The 18,433-nt window shown below is 57.1% G+C and overlaps 1 protein-coding gene across 8 annotated transcripts; it reads right to left on the bottom strand.

The window, feature by feature from the left end:
• Positions 1-140: 140 nt before the first annotated feature.
• NLRX1 (NLR family member X1) lies at positions 141-16,192 on the bottom strand. 8 transcript variants are annotated; one of them, XM_074977076.1, is made up of 11 exons: positions 16,027-16,192; positions 14,670-14,890; positions 14,176-14,396; positions 13,207-13,340; positions 11,666-11,732; positions 9,527-9,624; positions 8,333-8,949; positions 6,045-7,471; positions 3,998-4,084; positions 1,902-2,153; positions 141-1,296 (listed from the first exon to the last, which is right to left on the bottom strand). In XM_074977076.1, the coding sequence occupies exons 4-11, from the start codon at positions 13,319-13,321 to the stop codon at positions 978-980; spliced, it is 2,982 nt and encodes a 993-aa protein (XP_074833177.1). In that variant the 5' UTR covers positions 13,322-13,340; positions 14,176-14,396; positions 14,670-14,890; positions 16,027-16,192; the 3' UTR covers positions 141-977. The 8 variants fall into 8 exon arrangements, with proteins under 8 accessions (XP_074833177.1, XP_074833178.1, XP_074833183.1 ...); XM_074977077.1 differs by having other exon boundaries at positions 14,670-14,793; XM_074977082.1 differs by lacking the exon at positions 14,176-14,396 and having other exon boundaries at positions 14,670-14,793.
• Between the last annotated feature and the right edge of the window lie 2,241 nt (positions 16,193-18,433).

Below are 18,433 nucleotides of genomic sequence, written 5' to 3'. Positions count from 1 at the left end.
TGATAGACTAACAGAAAAGTTTTGAGCATGAGCTTTTGTGAGCACAGACTCACTTCATCAGATGCCCTGATGAATGCCCAGATGCATCTGAAGAAGTGAGTCTGTGCTCACGAAAGCTCATGCTCAAAACTTTTCTGTTAGTCTATCAGGTGCCACAGGACCCTTCGTTGCTGTTACAGAAGGTCCAGGAGAGTCTCACCTTTGGTTGCTCTCTGGCTCTCAGCTCTGCGGCGCCCTGCAGAATCCTGCATCCATGGCTACCATGTGAGCCTGTCCTGTGCTTGGCATGACCCACAGCCACGCCAGTCTCAGCTCCAGCCAGTTCAGACTAGACCCCGCCCCCAGAATGAAAGTGGCTGCCCGGGAGCAGAGCCATGGTCTCCCTGGCCTTGGCAATGGCTGCTTGCTGCCTGGGAATGACAGAGGGGTTCCCAGCCGGAGGCACGGCACTGCTCCCCACGAACCCAGGCTCTTGGTGATGCTGTTGCACTGCAGTTCTGCTGGGGCACAGCTGAGGGTTCAGGGCCTCGGTGCACTCTGGAACGGGTGGGAGCAGGGGCGGGTTGGAGAATAGCCCAGTGAATCCTATCAGGGGCCACATCCCATAGGTGCGTGCGGCTGTGCAGATGGGATCCAAGCGAAGGAGCAGCAGTGTTGTCTAAAGCCAGGGCTAGCACTGTGCAACACCCCCCCTTTGCCCACCCTTCCCCCGGACCGGCAGCTCTGACCACTCACCTCCAGAGCAGCCTCCTCCTTTCCGACTGCCCAGCACTGCCAACCCACCTTGCTCCAGGCCTGAACCAGCCCCCCCAACGCTGCCCCAGCACTGGGGCTCCTCCTGGCCAGGCCCCCTCTCCCACACAGGTGGGGAAATGGTTCACCCAGTGACCGCCCCCGCCCCCACCAGCCCCTGTTAAGCCCTCAGGTCCATTGCATCCTGCTGGTGCATAAAGTCCACAGGAGAGGTAAGGGGGGCATTAGAGGGTTCCTTGCTGGATTTGAAGCAGCATCTTCTTCACCTTGCTCTCCACCCGCAGGAACTTGGCTTTCTTCCAGGGGTTGCCGGTTTGCTGGCGGCTGCACTCCAGGTCCTGCAGCAACAGGCTGAGGTGCTGCTGGACCCGCTCACGGTCCCAGATGGGCAGGTTCTTCTGCACCACGCTCAGGATGAGGGCCCAGTAGTCGGAGACGTCGGTGCCCACCGTGAGGAACACCAGCACCTGGACACCGTCGCGGTCCCTGCGCAGCGCGTGCAGGGCTCGCTTGCCCTCCTCGCTGATGTTGCTGAAATACAGGCTGGGGAGGGGAGAAACTGGGTTAGAGGGGGTATAAGGCAGCTCTGGGTAACCGGTGAGAGGAGCAAGGAGGGCAGTGCCCAATGAAATGAAAGCACAGGAACAGCCCCAAAGCTCTCTAGCCAATGAGTGCAGGCTGAGAGAGGAGCAGTGGCCAATGGGAGATGAGTGGGCAAACAGTGACCAATGAAAGATAAGCATGGGACTGAATAGGGGTAAGGCAGTGACCAATGAGGGACAAGCACTCATGCAGGCCTGGGGCACAAGCCACGAAAGCACAGCACAGGCACAGTGACGCATCAGAGAAGCACAGTTCAGGGGAGTAGCGGCCTCTGAGAGATGAGCGGAGGCACAGTGGCCAATGAGAGACAAGGACTCTAGCAGCCGCGAAGGGCTGGCCAATGAGCGAGAAGCTCAGGTGGAGCCGTTGACAAGGGATAGCAGTGCCACCAGCCCATAGGAGGTGGGAGCTGGGCTGGGAAGCCTGCCAATCAACAGGATGCTGGGCTGGATACCTGAGCCGCGGCTCCCTGCTCTGGGGTCACGGACGGACAGGGAGGGCACTGACAAGGCTGAATGGGGAGAGGAAGGGCCTCGGGGACTCACTGCACTTCCTTCAGCGTCGGGTGCCTCTTAGCCACCTCCACCAGCTCCAGAGCTGCCTCGTCCGTCACTGAATTGTAGCCCACGTTGAGCTGCTTCAGGTGCTGGTTCTGGGCCAGGTGCTGAGTGATCACCTCCACGCCCTGATTCCCCAGGGAGGTGTGCAGCAGGGACAGGTGAGTCAGGGAGCGGTTGCCTGCAATGGCCTCAGCCAAGTATTTGGCTCCTTGCTTCGTCACGGGGTTGTCCGAGAGCCTGAAAAGGACACGGGAAGGTCACCAAGGGACAGGGAGCAACTACTCCAGCAAGGACTAGCTGGGTGCTTGCTACAGCCATGGGGTGTCAGGGCATGGGGAGACAGAGGACTCTGGGGAGAGAATATCAAAGCAAAAAAGCAGTCAAGTAGCACTTTAAAGATGAACAAAATAATGGATTAGGTGAGCTTTTGTGGGACAGACCCACTTCTTCAGATCAGAGCCAAACCAGAACAGACTCAATATTTAAGGAATAGGGAACCAAAAACAGTAACCAAGGTTGACAAATCAGAAAAAAATTATTAAGACGAGCAAATCAAAGAGCAGAGGGGCAGGGGAGAGAATAGTTTGAGCCCCACTGGATTCAAATGTTCCCCCTGGAGCTGGTGGGAAAACGCTTCCCTCCTCCACCGCAGACCATTTCAGGATTTTTGAAAATAAAGTAGTTGGCTATAAATTATCACTGTGTTTCTCCTAATTCGGGGCAGAAATTTAATTTCCAAAATGTTTCAGTCTGGAAATGCTACTGCAGTGCCTCATGGGAGGTGTCGTTCGGGTGCCTTGTGCTTCCATTCTCTGCCGTTAAGTGGGACTCCTTGTTTGGACTACACCCCCCAGGATGCAGTATCGTTTCCCCTTTTGCAGAGGGAGGCCGTCCCTGGCCACGGTGCATCATGGGAGATGGAGTCCAGCTCATACATAAAAGAGAATGGGATGGTGAAGCAACTGATGAAGTGGGTCTTTGCCCATGAAAGCTTATGCTCCAAAATATCTGTTAGTCTATAAGGTGGCACAGGACTTCTTGTTGTTCCCAGCTGAAGTATAGCTGCCAGCAGGCATCACAGCAACATGCTCGAATGGGAGTATTTGGGGGCTTGGAGATCTGGTTGTTCAATTAAAAAGCAAATCACTGTGATTTTCTATGGCCGGGAGACAAAATACTTCATCAAGTTGAAAACCCAAGTTTCTGTCGAAGAACAGATTTTGACAAACTTTTCAGGGGGTCCGAGTCCCTTTCCCACAGCCCTACCAGGGGCATGTCACAGGTTGTGTTCTGTGCTCTTCAAAGAAACCTCCCTTCCCCGCTCCCTGACCCACCTTCCTCAGCCCTGCATGCATCGTCCTCAAACTCCTGTCACCCACCCTACAGAACTGACCCCACCGTGCCTTAGCAGCATGGGAAAGAGTCAGGCCACATTGCATAGGTCCCACACTGCTTTGGCCTGGCAGTCAGCCTCCTCCCCATGCCCTCCAGTCCTCACTGGCGTGCTGAAGGGAGTTTCTAACACTGTTTAGGCGAATCTGAGAGACCCACAGGCAGAGCAGGGCCGGGTGCAGCCATGAACGTGAAAGGGAAATACAGGCTTGCAAAATGGAATGACCGTGGAGCACACGAGGTGTTGCCTCCCTGGCCCACTCTCAGAAAACCATCTTGATCCAGGCCCCTTTGGTAGCGCTAGGCCCACGCTGGCTTGGGAACCTCTGACAGCCCTTTAAAGGACCCTGCCCAATATGCAGACTGTGGGGACCACCAACAGCCTCGGCTGGCCCTGAGCAAAGTATAGCGCCTGCTTAACAAGGGCCAAATAAACAACCGGTACGTGCTGCCCCAGTCTTCCGCCTCAGCCATTTATTTACTCTCTAACGCCTCCCTGCCCCAGGGTCACCCAGACTCAGGCCAAAGTAACAGCAGAACCCAGCAAGGGGCCTGAACCTCTGACCACGACAGCCATGGCCACAGGTCAGCCAAACACTGTGAGAAGTGACTTCACCAGGGGGTCTCAGGCCTCGAGACCGTCCTGCTTTGGGGAGGGACAGGCTCTGGGTTTCCCCGAGCACACTTACCGCAGGTCGCTCACCACACACTTTTCATGCAGGAGCAGGTCCCGGATCTCTTTGCAGGCTTCAGGGCCCAGGCTGTTGAGCTGCAAACTGAGACCAGGTGAGAGGAAAAGGTTAGCAGTGGCATCAGGCAACCCTCCCCACACCAGCCCCTGCTGTAGGAGTGCCACACGCTGGCCCTAGAGAGCACAGTAGTGTTTCCTGCGGTACGTGAAAGACATGCATCTGCACCTAATCCAGCGTGACTCATACCCACTGCCTGCTCCCCTACTTGTCAGGCACCACAGAACTAGGAAGTGAGAACCCAAAGGGATGAGGCCTCTTCTCAGTCAGCCCAATGGGAGAAGCTGCCTGGTTTTGTGGTCAAAGCACAGAATGAGGAACATGGACTCTGGGGGTTTGTTCCCAGCTCAGCTACTGAGACACTTTGGGTGACTTGTTTTCCCCGTCCGTATTAGCACTGACCGGCCTCCCAGGGCACATGAGACTTAACCACTGCCTGTGAAGCCCTTGGACAATGCTATTTAACTGCTCAGTATTACTGCTGCCAGGCCGGCTACGTCAGTCATTTCAGGGCTTCCTTCACTTCTCCTTGGAAGATAAACACAGTACTTCCTCCCCAGCTAGGAGGAAATGCTCCCTTCTTGTGGAAGGCCCAGAAGTGGGACTTTATCAGCCAGAACCCTAAATGCCACAAGCTCTTGTGCAGAATCCCAGACAGATCCCAGATGGACAGGCAAGAACAGTTCCCAGCAGGAAGGGAAACTCAAAAACACTTGCCATGGATGTAGGGGGATACTGGAGAGAGAGAAATATCCCTCCCAAGTTGTTTTTGTATTGATTCATCTCTGGCAGGAGGAGTGGGATAATTTTCCAGACCCACTGTATTTTCTTTCCTGATTGCAGCTTGCCACCTTCTGGTGGAACATGGGATTGCAATACCAGGCACCGTGGGGAGATTAAAAACCAGACAGGGCAAAATGGGAGCAAAAAGACCAGTCTTGCAGCTGGCCAGGATCGGGACCTGGTAGGTCTTTTGCTGCTCGGGGTTCTACCTTTGGGTCAGTCAGACAAGATCAATGGAGGAGGAAACAAAGGGGTTATAGGTAAAAAAAAAAAAGTAACTGACTGCTTTCCTTGACCACTTCAACAGCCAGTTCTCAAATGCCCATCTCCACTCTACAGCCCTCTATGGTGTCACTGCAGCCATCTCGCCGACTTCTCAAACACCCAACAATCTTGTCAGTCCCTCCCCACCATTTAAACACAGCAGGGGCAGGAACGGTCTGCTCTCCTGCTGCCATTGTCTGGACCAGAACCCCTCCTACACAGTCTGTCTGTCCACATTGTTCAGCTTCTCCTCTCATTCCAATCCCAATCTGGAAGCCTCTCAGGGCCCCTTTGGCATTCTACCCGAGAGAAGCAGGTTCTCTCTGGTATCATTTAACTCTGCAAAACTTATGGAGAAAGTCAGCGTATCCTACTAACCCAGCACAGCAGAGATGGAATATACTGCAACATTATTTCTCTGGTAGCCAATAGGAGAGCAGGACCAAGGTACTCTGATGATCTTAACCCTGCTCTAAAATAAAATCTAATGATGGGCAAAGGGCTTGCTTGCCACCTCTCCCTTCTGCTTAAAACAAAAATTAGCAGAGCTGGCATTAGAATGGATTTTCGGTATCTTTAGACAATGCAACAAAAGCAGGAGATCCAAAAACCAACAGGGATTTGGGAACCGAATGCTGAAATATGGAGATGAAAACCACGAGCAGTCTCACGGAAAAAAAAAAAAAAAGCTGCAGCCCACTGAGTTTTATAAGAAGGGTCCCCATCTTCTCGGAAGAGTTGTGCAATGCTCCTCGATCGAAACACCAGCTTATAATCTCCCTGGTCTGTACTTTTGTATTTAAAACACAGATGCAGGCAGCACCATTTACACCACTGTACTCAGCTCTCAGCAAGTTACTGTACTGATGGGAACAAAACTAAGGCACCCCCCTGGTCTAAGCAGACGACCTATGCCCCAGCCAGTGAAGGAGGCACTCACTGCAGCTTCTGGCACCGTAGCAGAACAGGGAACAGAGTCCTCAGGCTGTTGAGGTCAAGGTGACAGGAAGCCAGGTTCAGCTCCTCCACCTCATGGCTGGTGGTGCCCATAACGGATGCCAGGATGGAGCATTTGAGTGGGGTCATCTTGACGGAGGAGAGGTTGATCGCCTTGAGGGAGTGGATGGCCTCGGCTGTGAAGAGCTCATTCTGAAACTCATGCAGGAAGACAAAATAGTCCATCAGCTCCGACGGTGGCAGCCATTTGCGGCTGTTCCGGATTACGGTCTTCTTCATGGCATTGGCGATCTCAAATGCCGCCAGGTTTTTGATGGAGCAGCCCAGCTGCTCCAGCAGGGCCCTGTTGCGGCGCGACAGGAGTCCACCCATGAAGATAGGGAAGAGCTCAAAGACTTCATCGTCAAGGACCACATCAGGGTGGCACAGAGGGCCCTCCACCCCCAAGATGCTGGAGTTGATCTGGTCTAGCACATCATCATTGAAGTAATCTTCCTCCTTGAACATCTCCACGGCCACGGTGCGGGCGATAGTGTCGCGGTCCTTGCCACTGAGCCGCTGGAAGAAGCGGGGGAAGATCTTGAGGAGGCTGAAGAGCACAGGCAAGATGCGCAGGGGCAGGACCTTGGAGACAATGCTGAGCACCAGCGTCACGTCCTCACTGACCTTGCCAATGACCTCAGAGATCTCCTTCCCCACTCGCTGCGCGAGGGTCTTCTTCTCGCCCAGCACCACGTAGAGGGCTGCCAGGTACTCCTGCATGGCCGGGATGGTGAAGACGAAGGTGTGCTCCTTGCCCGGCTGGACGCAGGGCGTGAGGAAGAAGCGGAAGACATCGCTGCGGAAGACGTTGAGGAGGTTGAGCTCGCTCTCCGTCCTCATCTCCACCTCCAAGCACTTCCGCAGGTCTTCCTCCGAGAAGCACGTCTGGCGGGACATCACCCCCTCGTGGGCCAACTTGCCCACTGTCTTGGCCACGTACTTCATCATGGAGATGTTGGTGGGGTCGGTGCTGTCCAGGACCTCTCCGCTGAAGTTGAGCCGCAGGAAGCTGGTGTAGATGCCCGTCAGGGTCTGCTGGGGAGGCACCGACTTGGTGAAGTAGAGGAAATGCAGGGTGGTGCAGACCAGCCAGCAGTAAGAGGGCAGGAAGCAGGCAGCCGCTATCTGGTTGTGCCGCTCCAGGTTCCTCGAGAGCATCTCCACCAGGTTGTCCCGCTCGGCCGAGGTGCTGCCAGTGTGACTGCCGCTGCTCCCGCTGCTGTCACAGCCGGGCTGGCTGAGGCGCATCTGGAAGTACAGCTTCTGGAGATTGGTGTCAGAGAAGCCACAGATCTCGGCGTAGCGGCTCACATATTTGCTGGGGATCCGGTGCACAGCGGACGGGCGCGTGGTGACGATGATGCTGGCCTGCAACCACAGAGGAGACACACAGAGCTGAGACTGAATGCAGACTCTCTGTCAAACCATCATGGGCCTGCCCCAGAGTGCTCTGACCTCTGGGGAAAACCGCTCACTGCGTTGAGTCAGGCCCGCACAAGGCAACGAACTGAGAAAGAACAGCAAGGAGTGGACGGGAGTAAGACGATGCCTAACTCAGGGCTGCTGGCTTGGATCTAGCCCAGGGTGGCGGCAACTTACCACCGCCTTTATCTGAGGGTGAATGTGAAGGGAGGCTGGGCGGGGTGGGGTCTCAGCCTGACTGACCCACATGTTGCCTTTTCCAACAAATCCCTCATGCTGCCGCTCAGAGTGGTGGCGCAACGGGTCAGAACCGCCAGCGCTGGCACAGGGCACGTTGGGAGGCTTCGCTGCACCGTCCACTCATTTGCCTCAGCCCTCCTCAGACAGCGATTCCCCCAGGCCTTCTGCGTTTGCTGCCCTCCATTCAGGCTGTCAGGTCCTCGAGCCAGGAACCTCATTTGCCACACGCAGAAGTTACATGGGTAATTGCAGGTTTTGAAAGACACCACCCTCCCAGCAGGCATGGACCTCCCCCCGGTGCCCTGCCTGCACAGAGAGGCCAAAGCCTAAATCCCTCATGGCAACCGGACCCCACCCCCTCAGCTCCTAAGGGCTGTCGGAGGGTTACTCCAGCACACAGCTTTGGGGAAGTTTGCCCAGGAGCTGCCCTTCCTGTGCCTTTTACTAGCCAGTCAGGGCCGAGAGAGGCCTCGCCAAGGGGAGGGATTTGGATAATGCTCCAACGATCCCCATTTCCACCCGCAGCTCCCCATGGGCCCACAGCGCCAAGCAGAGAGGGGCACCCACCTCTGGCAGCAGGTATTTCCTCAGCAGGTTGACCACTATGGCAGAGGGAGGCAAAGGCTCATTGGGGTCACAGCACAACTCTGTGCGCGCCAGGCAGAAGTCCAAGTTCAGCCTTTCCAGGCCGTTGAGGATGATGAGCACCTGCAGGTTGGTGGAGCCCAGCAGCGGCACCACGTCCTTGAGGTGCAGGTACTTCTTGGTGATGAGGCGCCGCAGGGAGATGGGCACTTTGCTCTGGGACAGGTCCTCGCAGGAGAAGGGGAGAACCAATTCAAAGCGGGGCAGGCGCCCATGGCACCAGTCCACCACCATCTTCTTGATGAGGGTGCTCTTCCCCGTGCCCACTGTCCCATACAGCACCACGTTCTTCACCTGCTGCCCGCAGCCGTCCACGTCGAAGAGGTTCTGGAGGCCGATGGTCCGGCTGCAGCAGGACTGGAGCTGGTTCAGGGTGGTCATGTCGGGTGAGGGCTTCAGGGTCTCCTCCAGGGAGCTCTCCCTAATGACCGGGTCCACATGGACGGTGTCCAGTGAGAAGGACGGTCCGAACTGCCTCTCCTCATTCGGCTGGTGGCTGAACCAGTCAGCCAGGCTCTTGCGATGCTTCTGGATGGCATCTGAGGCATAGGAGAAGGGGAGGGGGCACAGGATGTCTCATGTTTCCAACCTGCAGAAGCCCCCCCGGCATCCCTCAGGGCAGTCCCAGGCAGCAGCTACAAAGCCAAGAACCCCCCTGATCCAACGAGCTCCCCAGATTTCTCCTTTGTCCCTGAATTGCAGCAGCGTTCCTGCACCAGCAGGGTGCTGCTGTACCCTGCTTTCCCACCCAGCACTCCAGTGCTGGCACTGCCCAACCTGTCCTGCCGAGGGGCCTTTCGTACAGAGGAAGCACTTCCCATCCAAGGACCTTCCCCCAGCTCACTCTGAAGGGTTGTGGGGAGAGGGTGACCCTCCTTGTTCCACACAGAAAGGAGCAGAGGGAGGAGCCCACTGGGAAGGGCCCGGCAGAGAGTCTGTGACAGAACCCAGGAGTCCTGAGAGTTTCCTTGTCTAACTAACCTCCTGCATCATCCAGGGCGGTGACTGCGTCCCAGTCTGCTCACCTGATTCCCAGCCCTGAGCCCCACAACCGCTACCACAGCACTGGCCCTCTGTGACGGATTCCCACAGCACGGCAGGAGCACGGGGACCTACCAGAAGAGGCCACGTTCCGCAGAGCCATCTGGCCAGGCCGGGTGGAGCTCAGCTGAGGCGCACTCTCCTGGGGGCCTCCTTGGTAGTGAGCAAAGCTCCTGCAAGGCAGCAGGAAGGGAACTGTTGAGAGAGCAATGCCCAGGGCAGGAGAGCGTAGTCTGTCCCAACAGCCCAGGGCTGGGGAGGTAGCCCGAAAGTAGGGCTGCCCCCTCTGAACCTACGCTGGGAGATTCCTGCCCCTCAACTCAAACATGATGTAACATCACTTTTTTTAAAATATCCAATTAAAATCTCCTGGATTGCTCTTTCAACAGTCACCAGAAGATGCATGTGGATTCCAGGAGACTCCAGGCCAACCTGCAGGCCAGGTGCAGCTTGAATGAAACCAGACACCCCAGTCGAAGACATGGTTTGCTCACCAGCCAACCCCTCAGCCCTGGCCAGGGGGAAACCTGCCTCCCTGCTAGGAGCAGAACACTCCCAAAATGAAGGAAAGGAGCAGTTTCTGTGCAAACACAGCGATGCGAGGAGAACAGGGTGTGATGTAGTGGGGGATACATGTGTGTGTGTGTCTCTCACAGAAGGTGTGGGGTTCCTGCTGAAGGTAACCGAAGCAACCAGGTGACACAGGTACTGCAGACAAAGTGGGAGGTGGAACCTGAGGGTTTTGAACGGAAACTGGGAGTTGGGAAAGCAGTTAGTCTGGGCTGGCAGAGAGAGAGAGAGAGAGAGAGAGGGGAGGGGGCAAGGCCCCAGCTTGGGCAGCCCCTCAGGGCTTCTCTACCTGACATCAATTGGACTGGCTGTCTGTGCCTGCTGTACTGACACTTCTGTATGACACTGTGCCCTGTTGGCTAATAAACCCGCTGATCTCCTGCTGAGTAGGAGTCACTCCTGCCTGCGGATGGGGTGCAGAGCTTGGGGACCCCGAACCCCATTACATGGGGGAACATAAGGCTGTGATAGGAACCACCTCAACTGCAGGGGCATTATGGGAAAAGGAGAACCTGAGGAGAACAAACCAGGACCTGCTCCTTCCAACTCAGCTCATACATCGCTCCACGGCCTGAAAGCTGAGCTGCAGAACAGGCCTACTTTAACCTCAGACCACCAAGCTTCTTCCAACCCTTCCGAGGCCTCAGGCCTGCCGGAGAGGGACCCTTTCCGTCTGCACACAGGCATTGACCTGACCTCCGAGCTAGGGCACCTGCTAGTACTAGGGGCTGTTTGTTACATGTCCACTGGGAACTGGGCTGAGGCCAATGCATTTCCTGGGGGCCTTCAGCTAGCAACAAGGCACCTTGTGTGAGAACAGCTACACTGAGTCAGTCCAATCACCAGGCTAGCCCAGTGTCCAGTCTTCAGCAGTGGTTGGGGCCAGATGTTTGAGAGCAAATGAACAGAATCAGGTAGTTATTGTGCTATTCATCCTGTCCTCCACTCCCAGCTTCCGGCAGTCTGAGCTTTACGGATAGAAACCCTGAGCACATGAAGTTGCCTCCTTGACAATCCTCCCTTATAGCCACTGACCAACCTACCTTCCATTAACCTCTCTCCTGCTCTTTGAAACCCACTTACACTCGTGGCCTTCACAACCTTCCCTGGCTGTGAGTTGCACAGGCCGACCGCATGTCGTGTGACTTCGTCCTGCCTTCTGCTGGTTTCAGGCCTGCTGCCCCTTAACGTCGTCGCACGACTCTGGCGTGTGAAGCGGTAAATAATCCGCCCCCTGTGCTCCTGCTTCACACCACCCACGATTTTATAGGCCTCTATCATCTCCCTTTCTCAGTGGTCTCTTTTCTAAGCTCAACAGCTCCTCGCGTACAACCTTCAGTCGGGCCGGGTTTGAATGGACGGCCTGGAGGCGACAGGTACCACAGCCTGTTCCCAGCCGCTCAAGTCAGCTACTCCCATGGAAAGATTGGCAACAGCCCAGCTGAGAGGGCCTCGGAACCCCCACCGCTGCCAGCCCGGCACTCTGCCCTCTGAAGCCTGAGGTTCTCGGGGCAGGATCTTACTTAACATTAACGCCCAACCTGACAAATTAGAACGACGTGAGCAGAGTTTCCTTAGCTGCTCACCCCTTGCACTGCCCCTGCCAGCTGCGGCCAGGCTGCAGGCCCCCGATAGGTGCCCTACCTGAGGGGGAACGCTTGCCTGCCGGGTGTGGGAAGGACCCTCCTGAGGACGGAGCTGCTCACAACACCTGGAAGGGAGGAATGCAGGTGGTCAGAGAGTGCAGGAGTGACAGAGATGCAACCCGGTGCCCATCTCCTGCCTTTCCACCCCCCTCCTCCCACACACAGGGTACCAGCTCCCGCCTCAGCCCCCAGCCTCCTCTGTGCTCTGAGGGGTGAAAGAAGGAGACCTGCTCCAGCAGTGGCCAACGCCCAGACAGCCAGACTGTTCCACGCACCTTCCCGTTGTTTTCTGATGGGGTTCTAGATCCACGTGGCCTGGAGAGGAGCACGGTCCGTGCACTGGGTATCTGTGCACAGCCAGGATGCTACGGCAGCAGCGCGGGATGCAAGCCCCAGGGAGACACCTGCCTGGGCTCATGTTCAGAACATGTTCATGCTTTGGCGATGGGAGCTCCACCGTTCAAATCCTCTCTCTGCCACTGCCTTACTCTGTGGCCTCAGCATTCCCCCTGCCTGTGCCTCCCAGGGATGGGTGATGCCCACCCCATAATAAGAGCTATATTGGGTCACACCAAAGGTTCACCTACCCCACTGTCCTGGCTTCCAATGCGGTCAATACCAGGTGCCCCAGAGGGACTTAACAGAACAAGCCATCAAGAGACCCCCTCCCCTGTCACCCTTTCCCAGCTTCTAGCACACAGAATGATGGCAATACCAGGGTCCCCCTAAGATAACCTTGTGACCCCTCCCTGCAACTCCTTTTTGGGACAGGTTCCCCAGCTGGAGAAATGCTGGTCTCCCCTGTGAAATCCATATCCTATAGGATTAAAGCCCACAGCAGATCAGACTTCGTGGTCTGTGATGCATTTTTCATGGCTATGAATGAGGTAGGGCCCGACAGAGGGGGAAACCGAGGCGCAACATCATAAAAGGACTTGCCCACTCTCAGCCAGGGTATCAGCGGCTCAGCTGGGAACAGAGCCCAGGAGTTCTTTCCCCCAGACTTCTACACTGTGCTGCTGGTACGTAAACTCAAAGGAACAACTTCGCACAAACACCATCTTTCTGCCAGCACCAATGCAATTCGAAGTGACATAACTAGGCCAACGAGTCTCCTTTGCTAAAGCAGCACAGATTGGCTGCCATGTGAGCTGGGCCCAGACAGAACTGATGTCAGCCAAGGCCCCAAGAGCCCCGCACCGTCCCTTATCTCCCCCCTCCCCCGACTTTCATCTTAACCCAATGTCATTTGCAGGGAATTCATACCCAGGACGTGGCTCGGATGTGGCCTTGGCCATCAGGTGAGCCAGGGCAGCACCAGGATCCCAGCTCCTTGCTGGCACCTCTAGCCCTTCCCCTCTTTTCAGAGCCAGGAACAGAACCCCGGCATCCGGGCTCCCCTGCCCCCCTCATGTTCTGTGGCCCTGGAAGGCAGAAGCTAGGGATTCCCTCAGCAGCACTGAAAGGCGGCTGTGAATGAGCTTAGGGGAGAGCTAAGTAAAAGACATCTCACCTCAGCCAGTTCGAACGGCTGCTTACCTGGTGCAGAACTGGCTGGCAGCAGCAGCGGCATAATCTCTCGGCGTCTCAGCACGGGTCCCCGGATCCTGCTCCAGCCAGTCCCAGCCTGAGGCAGGCATCTCGGGCACTGCATGGCCGGGGGCCTGCTTCAGCTGAAACGCAGACAGAGATGGCTGGGGGAGGTGGCTCACCCACTGCCATGCCCCAGCTGGGGTCCCAAACCCATCCCTGAGCTGTGTGCAGCGAGGGCCGGGTAAGTCATGCCCAGCCTGCTCCAGGACACAGCATCACCTTGTGTGAGCTGAAGCCCAAAGCTTGCTTCATGCACCCTTCCTCCTTGGGCTCTCCCCACCCAGCAGGAGTCGGTCTGGGATAGAGTAGAGGGGCCCTCGGTCCAGCTGTGCCCTGTGCAAGCAAGCTCCAGGCTTGGGCCAGCTGCTCACTCCTCCAGCTGGCCCACAGCACTGGGGAGATCCCTTCCTGACCCCTGGAGTGATCAGCTGGTGCCTTGCAGCTCTGCCACCCCATTGGGCCCGAGTGGCATCGCACACCTGCACACAGGGATTCACACAAGGAGCTGGTGCTGGCGAGAAGAGACGCCAGCCTGTTGCATTGGTGGGAGCCAGTTGCCTCTGGCTCAGGCAAAAGCAGCAGGACTCTGACCCTATCACCCAGGCCTGGGGCTGCAGCTCTTCTCCTTCAGTTCACTTACGGGATGAGGAAGAAAGAGGCAGCGGAGAGGAGAAAGGAGCAGTGTCACCCTGCATCCCCATTCAGAAGCAGCAGTCGGGCCCGCCCTCACCCAACACTCATGCTACTTCTTCCATAATGACATGGAAGTCAGGTCACTCTAAGGGGCAGGGGCTTTACCAGACAAAAGAGGTGAGAGCCCCACTGACGTGGGGAGAGTCAACAGCTCTGTGGGGTCACAGAAGAGATCGGAAGTTCTTTTCTCGCCCCACCCCCATGCCCTCCAGTTCCAAATACCTGGCTGGTTACAGGCTCTCCCCCCAGGCCTGTCAGTGGCAAGGCAGGCTGGAGACTCCTTCTCTACCAGATGCCTCCCAAGGGCCCCACTGCCTGGGAGCCTTCCCTGGCACGAGGAGGAAACTGTCTCCTGCTGCATTCATGTCCTTCCAGCGCTGCAGCACTGTTAGCAGCCTGCCCAGAGCCCTCTCTCCTGGGCCTGGCAGCCCAGGCTGGCTGCTCTGCTGGAGGAATGAGACACAGGCTCAGGGCAAATCCCAGCCTCCTCCCCTTAAAGCCACAGCAGGGGAATCTCCAGCTGTCAACTGAAACCTGGCCTGCTGCCTTCTGGCCTGGCGGGGAGCTGTGCTCCAGCACACCCTTGCCAGGGGCTGCCTTGGAGATTCTGAGCCAAAACCAGTGGGGAGAGAGGGGCGCAGCTGCCATTCACTTTTCTCACCACCCGCCCCTCCCCGCCCCCCGCGAGCAGGCCTGGTGGCCCTCGTTCTGCCCACCTGTTCACCGCCGGAGGCAGTCATTGCTTCTAAGCACAGGAAACTGGGGCGAGGATCACCTTTAAAGCGGCACCAGCTTGTTTCCAGCCCAGACAGCTGCTGCCCATTGCTGACTCCATGATCTCTGGGAGCAGCCGGAACAGAAGAACGATTCGTGCCCAGGGAACACGTGGCTCACCTCTCGCAGCCGACGAGCACCAGCCTTTCGCTCCAGGCCCTGCCTGAGGGGCCAGGGCAGCAGCTGGTGATGGGCATTGCCACTTCTGTTGCTTGTCAGGTCTGCGAGAGGGGTGCCAGCCCCCGTCTGCCTCCCCCTGTGCCATGAGGCTCAGAGGCTGCTGCTCAGGGCGAGCAAGGGACTCAGCTGTTTGGCAGTGGGGGCATGAGCTCAATGGAGGGAGGACACTGAAGAGTGACCAGGTGACATGCTCGCAGGGTGTCGTTTGCCCCCCCCAGCTGTCGTGACCTGGGCTGGAACCCCCCCAAAGCAAGCTGCTGGCCTGCTCTGCTCTGCATGTCTCCAAACCAAACAACAGCCATGGAGCCAAGAAAACCCCCGACCAAGGGGACCTACCTGGGCTCCCTGCTCTCCTGCGCTGGCCTCTCAAGCAGGGCCAAAGCTGTTCCGCACCTAGCTTGTCAGGATGCTTTTCATCTGCCCACTTCACAGCCCTTTCTGAAGGGGTGTCTGTCTCATTATCCCCAGTTTACTGCTGGGGAAACTGAGGCACAGAGCAGTCCTGGAACTGAGCTGCAGCAGAACCCAGCTGGTAACTGCTAGACACTTCTTAGGAAGGCTGGGACTTCAGCCCTGACTCCCAGTCCCAGGGCTCCCTGTCCACTGCCCTTCGCAGGCGCACTTTGCTGCTCCCGGTGCTCTTGTAGCTCAGTGAAGCCCTTGCGTTTGAAAGGCAGGGTGCTGTGGGCCCTGGCTGCTCTAGTTCTATCCCTAGCTGGGTAGGGAGGCTGCTCGGGGGGCAAGGGAGTTGCCTTTTCCAGGAAGCAGCATGTTTGGGAGGGGGAATCCAAACTGGGTGATGGTGTCCCAGAGCCACCAAGCTGGGCACTTTGTTCTCTGCCCAGGGCAGCCCTACGAGGATCAGCACAGCATGGTCCCCACAGACCCCACAGCCAGCACAAAGGAGAGGTGAGACAGCTCCCTGCTCATCCTGTCCTGCCTGGTCCCTGCCACCAAACCAGAGACACACAGACACACAGACTCAGAGCCCAGCCAATCAGGGGAAGCCAGAGATGCAGAAAATTGGGACACCCTGTGCTGTGACCTGGAGGAGCAGGGACCAGGCCTGCCCAGCGCGGGGACTGAACAAAGAAGGGACTCAGCAAGGTCATAAGTTACCTAGCGTGTGAATTCTCAGCCAGTTTGCTAGTCCCACGGCCGTGGATCCATTCGTAAGTGCTCCTCCCCACCCGTCACTGCAGCTGTAGCTCTGCCGTCCCCAGCAGCTGCTAAAAGTTGTCCTGTGCCACACAGCGTCCCGCCCTTTCCTTTCTGTGGTTTTCACTCAGCGGGCTTCTCTCTGCCTGCTTCCTTGCAGCTGTAACTTCCTGCAACTCTGGCCCGGCCCACCGCCCTGCAACTGGGGAAACAGCCAAAAATAAACTGCTGGGATGGTGACACCGCAGAGCAGGAGAGAGCTGCTCCATTAGCGCTGCAAAAGTTAGTCCTGTGCACAAAGGCCCGGAGCCTCAAAGCCAATGGAAATCTATGGCTGCGAGGTGGCTTTAAACAGCTGTAGTAAGATGCCTGTGCTGGGTCCACTGCAGGTTAATTGCCCATCTCAGTATCCTCGGCCGCTACTGAGTACGAAGTCCCAAGTCCATGCTGATCAGCAGCTCAAGGCCTGGTGCAAGCTCTCTGTGAGGCCCTGCTGCTGTTCCCCTGTGGGCACAGCCTGCCTGGGTACAACTGCAGCACCTGGGGGGTCCTCCACTGGCCTTTCCTGACCTAAACAGACAAGGTTCCTAGTTGCTGCAGCTGGTGAATTGTTATGATGCTGACACAAAGCGCCAAGATGGCCAGGGTTCTCTTTTCATGGTTTCCATCTATGGGCAGAATAAATTTTGTTATGTGCACCAAAGTATGTGCACCACCATTAAAAGCACATGCTGCCGGCTGTGGGGGCTCTGCTAATCAGCTGGGCAGCATTTGAATCTCTCCCAGGTGGCTGCCCGAGGGCTCAGTTTACAGGGAACATTGATGATGACTGACAGTGTTTTGGGAAGCAGGGGGGCCAGGACAATAAGAAGGGACCATTTTTTGGTCCTCTTTCTCCAGAACGAAGCCGATTGAAGCCCTGATCCCTGACAGTGGCTGCTCGGTGCTAAGATAACATCAGCCAAAAATAACCACGATCAGAGCTGCCACGGGGCGAAACTGAAAGAATGGGGAAAGGGCCGGGACTTGGCAGCCCACCTGGTTCAGCCCCTGGTTCTGCTCTGGCAACTGCATGCAGCAGTTCACAACAGGCAGAAACACAGGTAGGGTGGAGCCATCTTCCACTTCATGCCTCAGGATTACAGGCACAGCTGCCTTGTGGGGCTTGGCACCCCGGGACTCATCTGCGTCTAGGGAAGGAGTCACCCCGGGAGGTGACTCAGGGCCTTTCCAGCTTTTCCTGTCTGCCCAGGCACTGAATGAGAAGAGCACCCAGGCAGCAGCCATCCCTGCCCCTGCCTCAGGCTTTGCACAGCTGGTGGGACTGCCGCAACAGGAAGATGCAGTGGCTGGGGAAGGGCCGAGGGAGTGGGGTGGGTGTTCTGGCTGCGGAGGAAGTGCCCAGCTCTCCCAGACACAGGTGGAGGTGTTGTGGGGAACAAAGGCAGACGCATGGACTGGGGGACGTGCCAGTCTCAATGGTTCCCAGCAGGAGCAGTGCCAGCCCTCTGTTGCAGGCACTCCCGTGAGCCTCGCTCACTGGGCATGGGCCAGCGATCCAGTCCTCAGGGACCGCTGCTGCCAACAAGCACTCAGAGACCTGCCTGTATATACGACAAGAAAAGCCCGAGTCTCACCAGTGCTACGCGAGCCCCAGCCTTCTGCTGGGTCAGTCCCACGTGCAGGCCGGTTTTCTCTGCCCTCAGCCCTGCTCCCGGGTAGGTGCTGTGCCCAGACAGCCCCCACGCACAACCTCAAACATTCACCCCCACACTCACACCCGTCACACATGGCTGTGCATTCCCCTGCGCACCCTCAGGGATCCCCTCCATGCACATGCGCCCGCCCTGGCGCACACACAGCAACGCAGTCCCCACTGGCGCACACACACACACACTCATCCCCCCCCCCCCAACCCAATACACACGAACTCACAGGGGCACCCCCCAAACACACATGCTCCCCTCGACACCCAAAGCCACGTGCCCACATCCAGATCACTGTGCACCCCCTGCCTCGGCCCCCCTACACCCGCACCCATTCCTCAAGGCCCTGGAGACGGGAAAGGCACGCTACTGTGTACAGTATAAATATAGGTTTTATTCAGGGTGTGAAATCCAACACATACAGCTGGCATCTCAGGAGCACTGACGTAAACTGCAAACTATCTGCCTGGTGCTGACTCCTGCAAATCTGAGTGACGGTCGAGATTCAACCAGCAACGTCCCTGCAAAGCCACCCGGGTGACATCAGGCGCGACAGAGAGGCTGCAACTGCAGCAAACGCCTCTCTGCTGGACCGGGCCCCTCCGAGGGAAAGAGACAGGCCAGCTTCCCACAGGGAGCTCGCAGGCTGGGAGAGGGGAGCT

Source organism: Carettochelys insculpta, chromosome 25, assembly GCF_033958435.1.
Source record: "Carettochelys insculpta isolate YL-2023 chromosome 25, ASM3395843v1, whole genome shotgun sequence".
NCBI classification, from domain to species: Eukaryota; Metazoa; Chordata; order Testudines; family Carettochelyidae; genus Carettochelys; species Carettochelys insculpta.
This window is presented reverse-complemented; position numbering and strand designations above follow the sequence as displayed.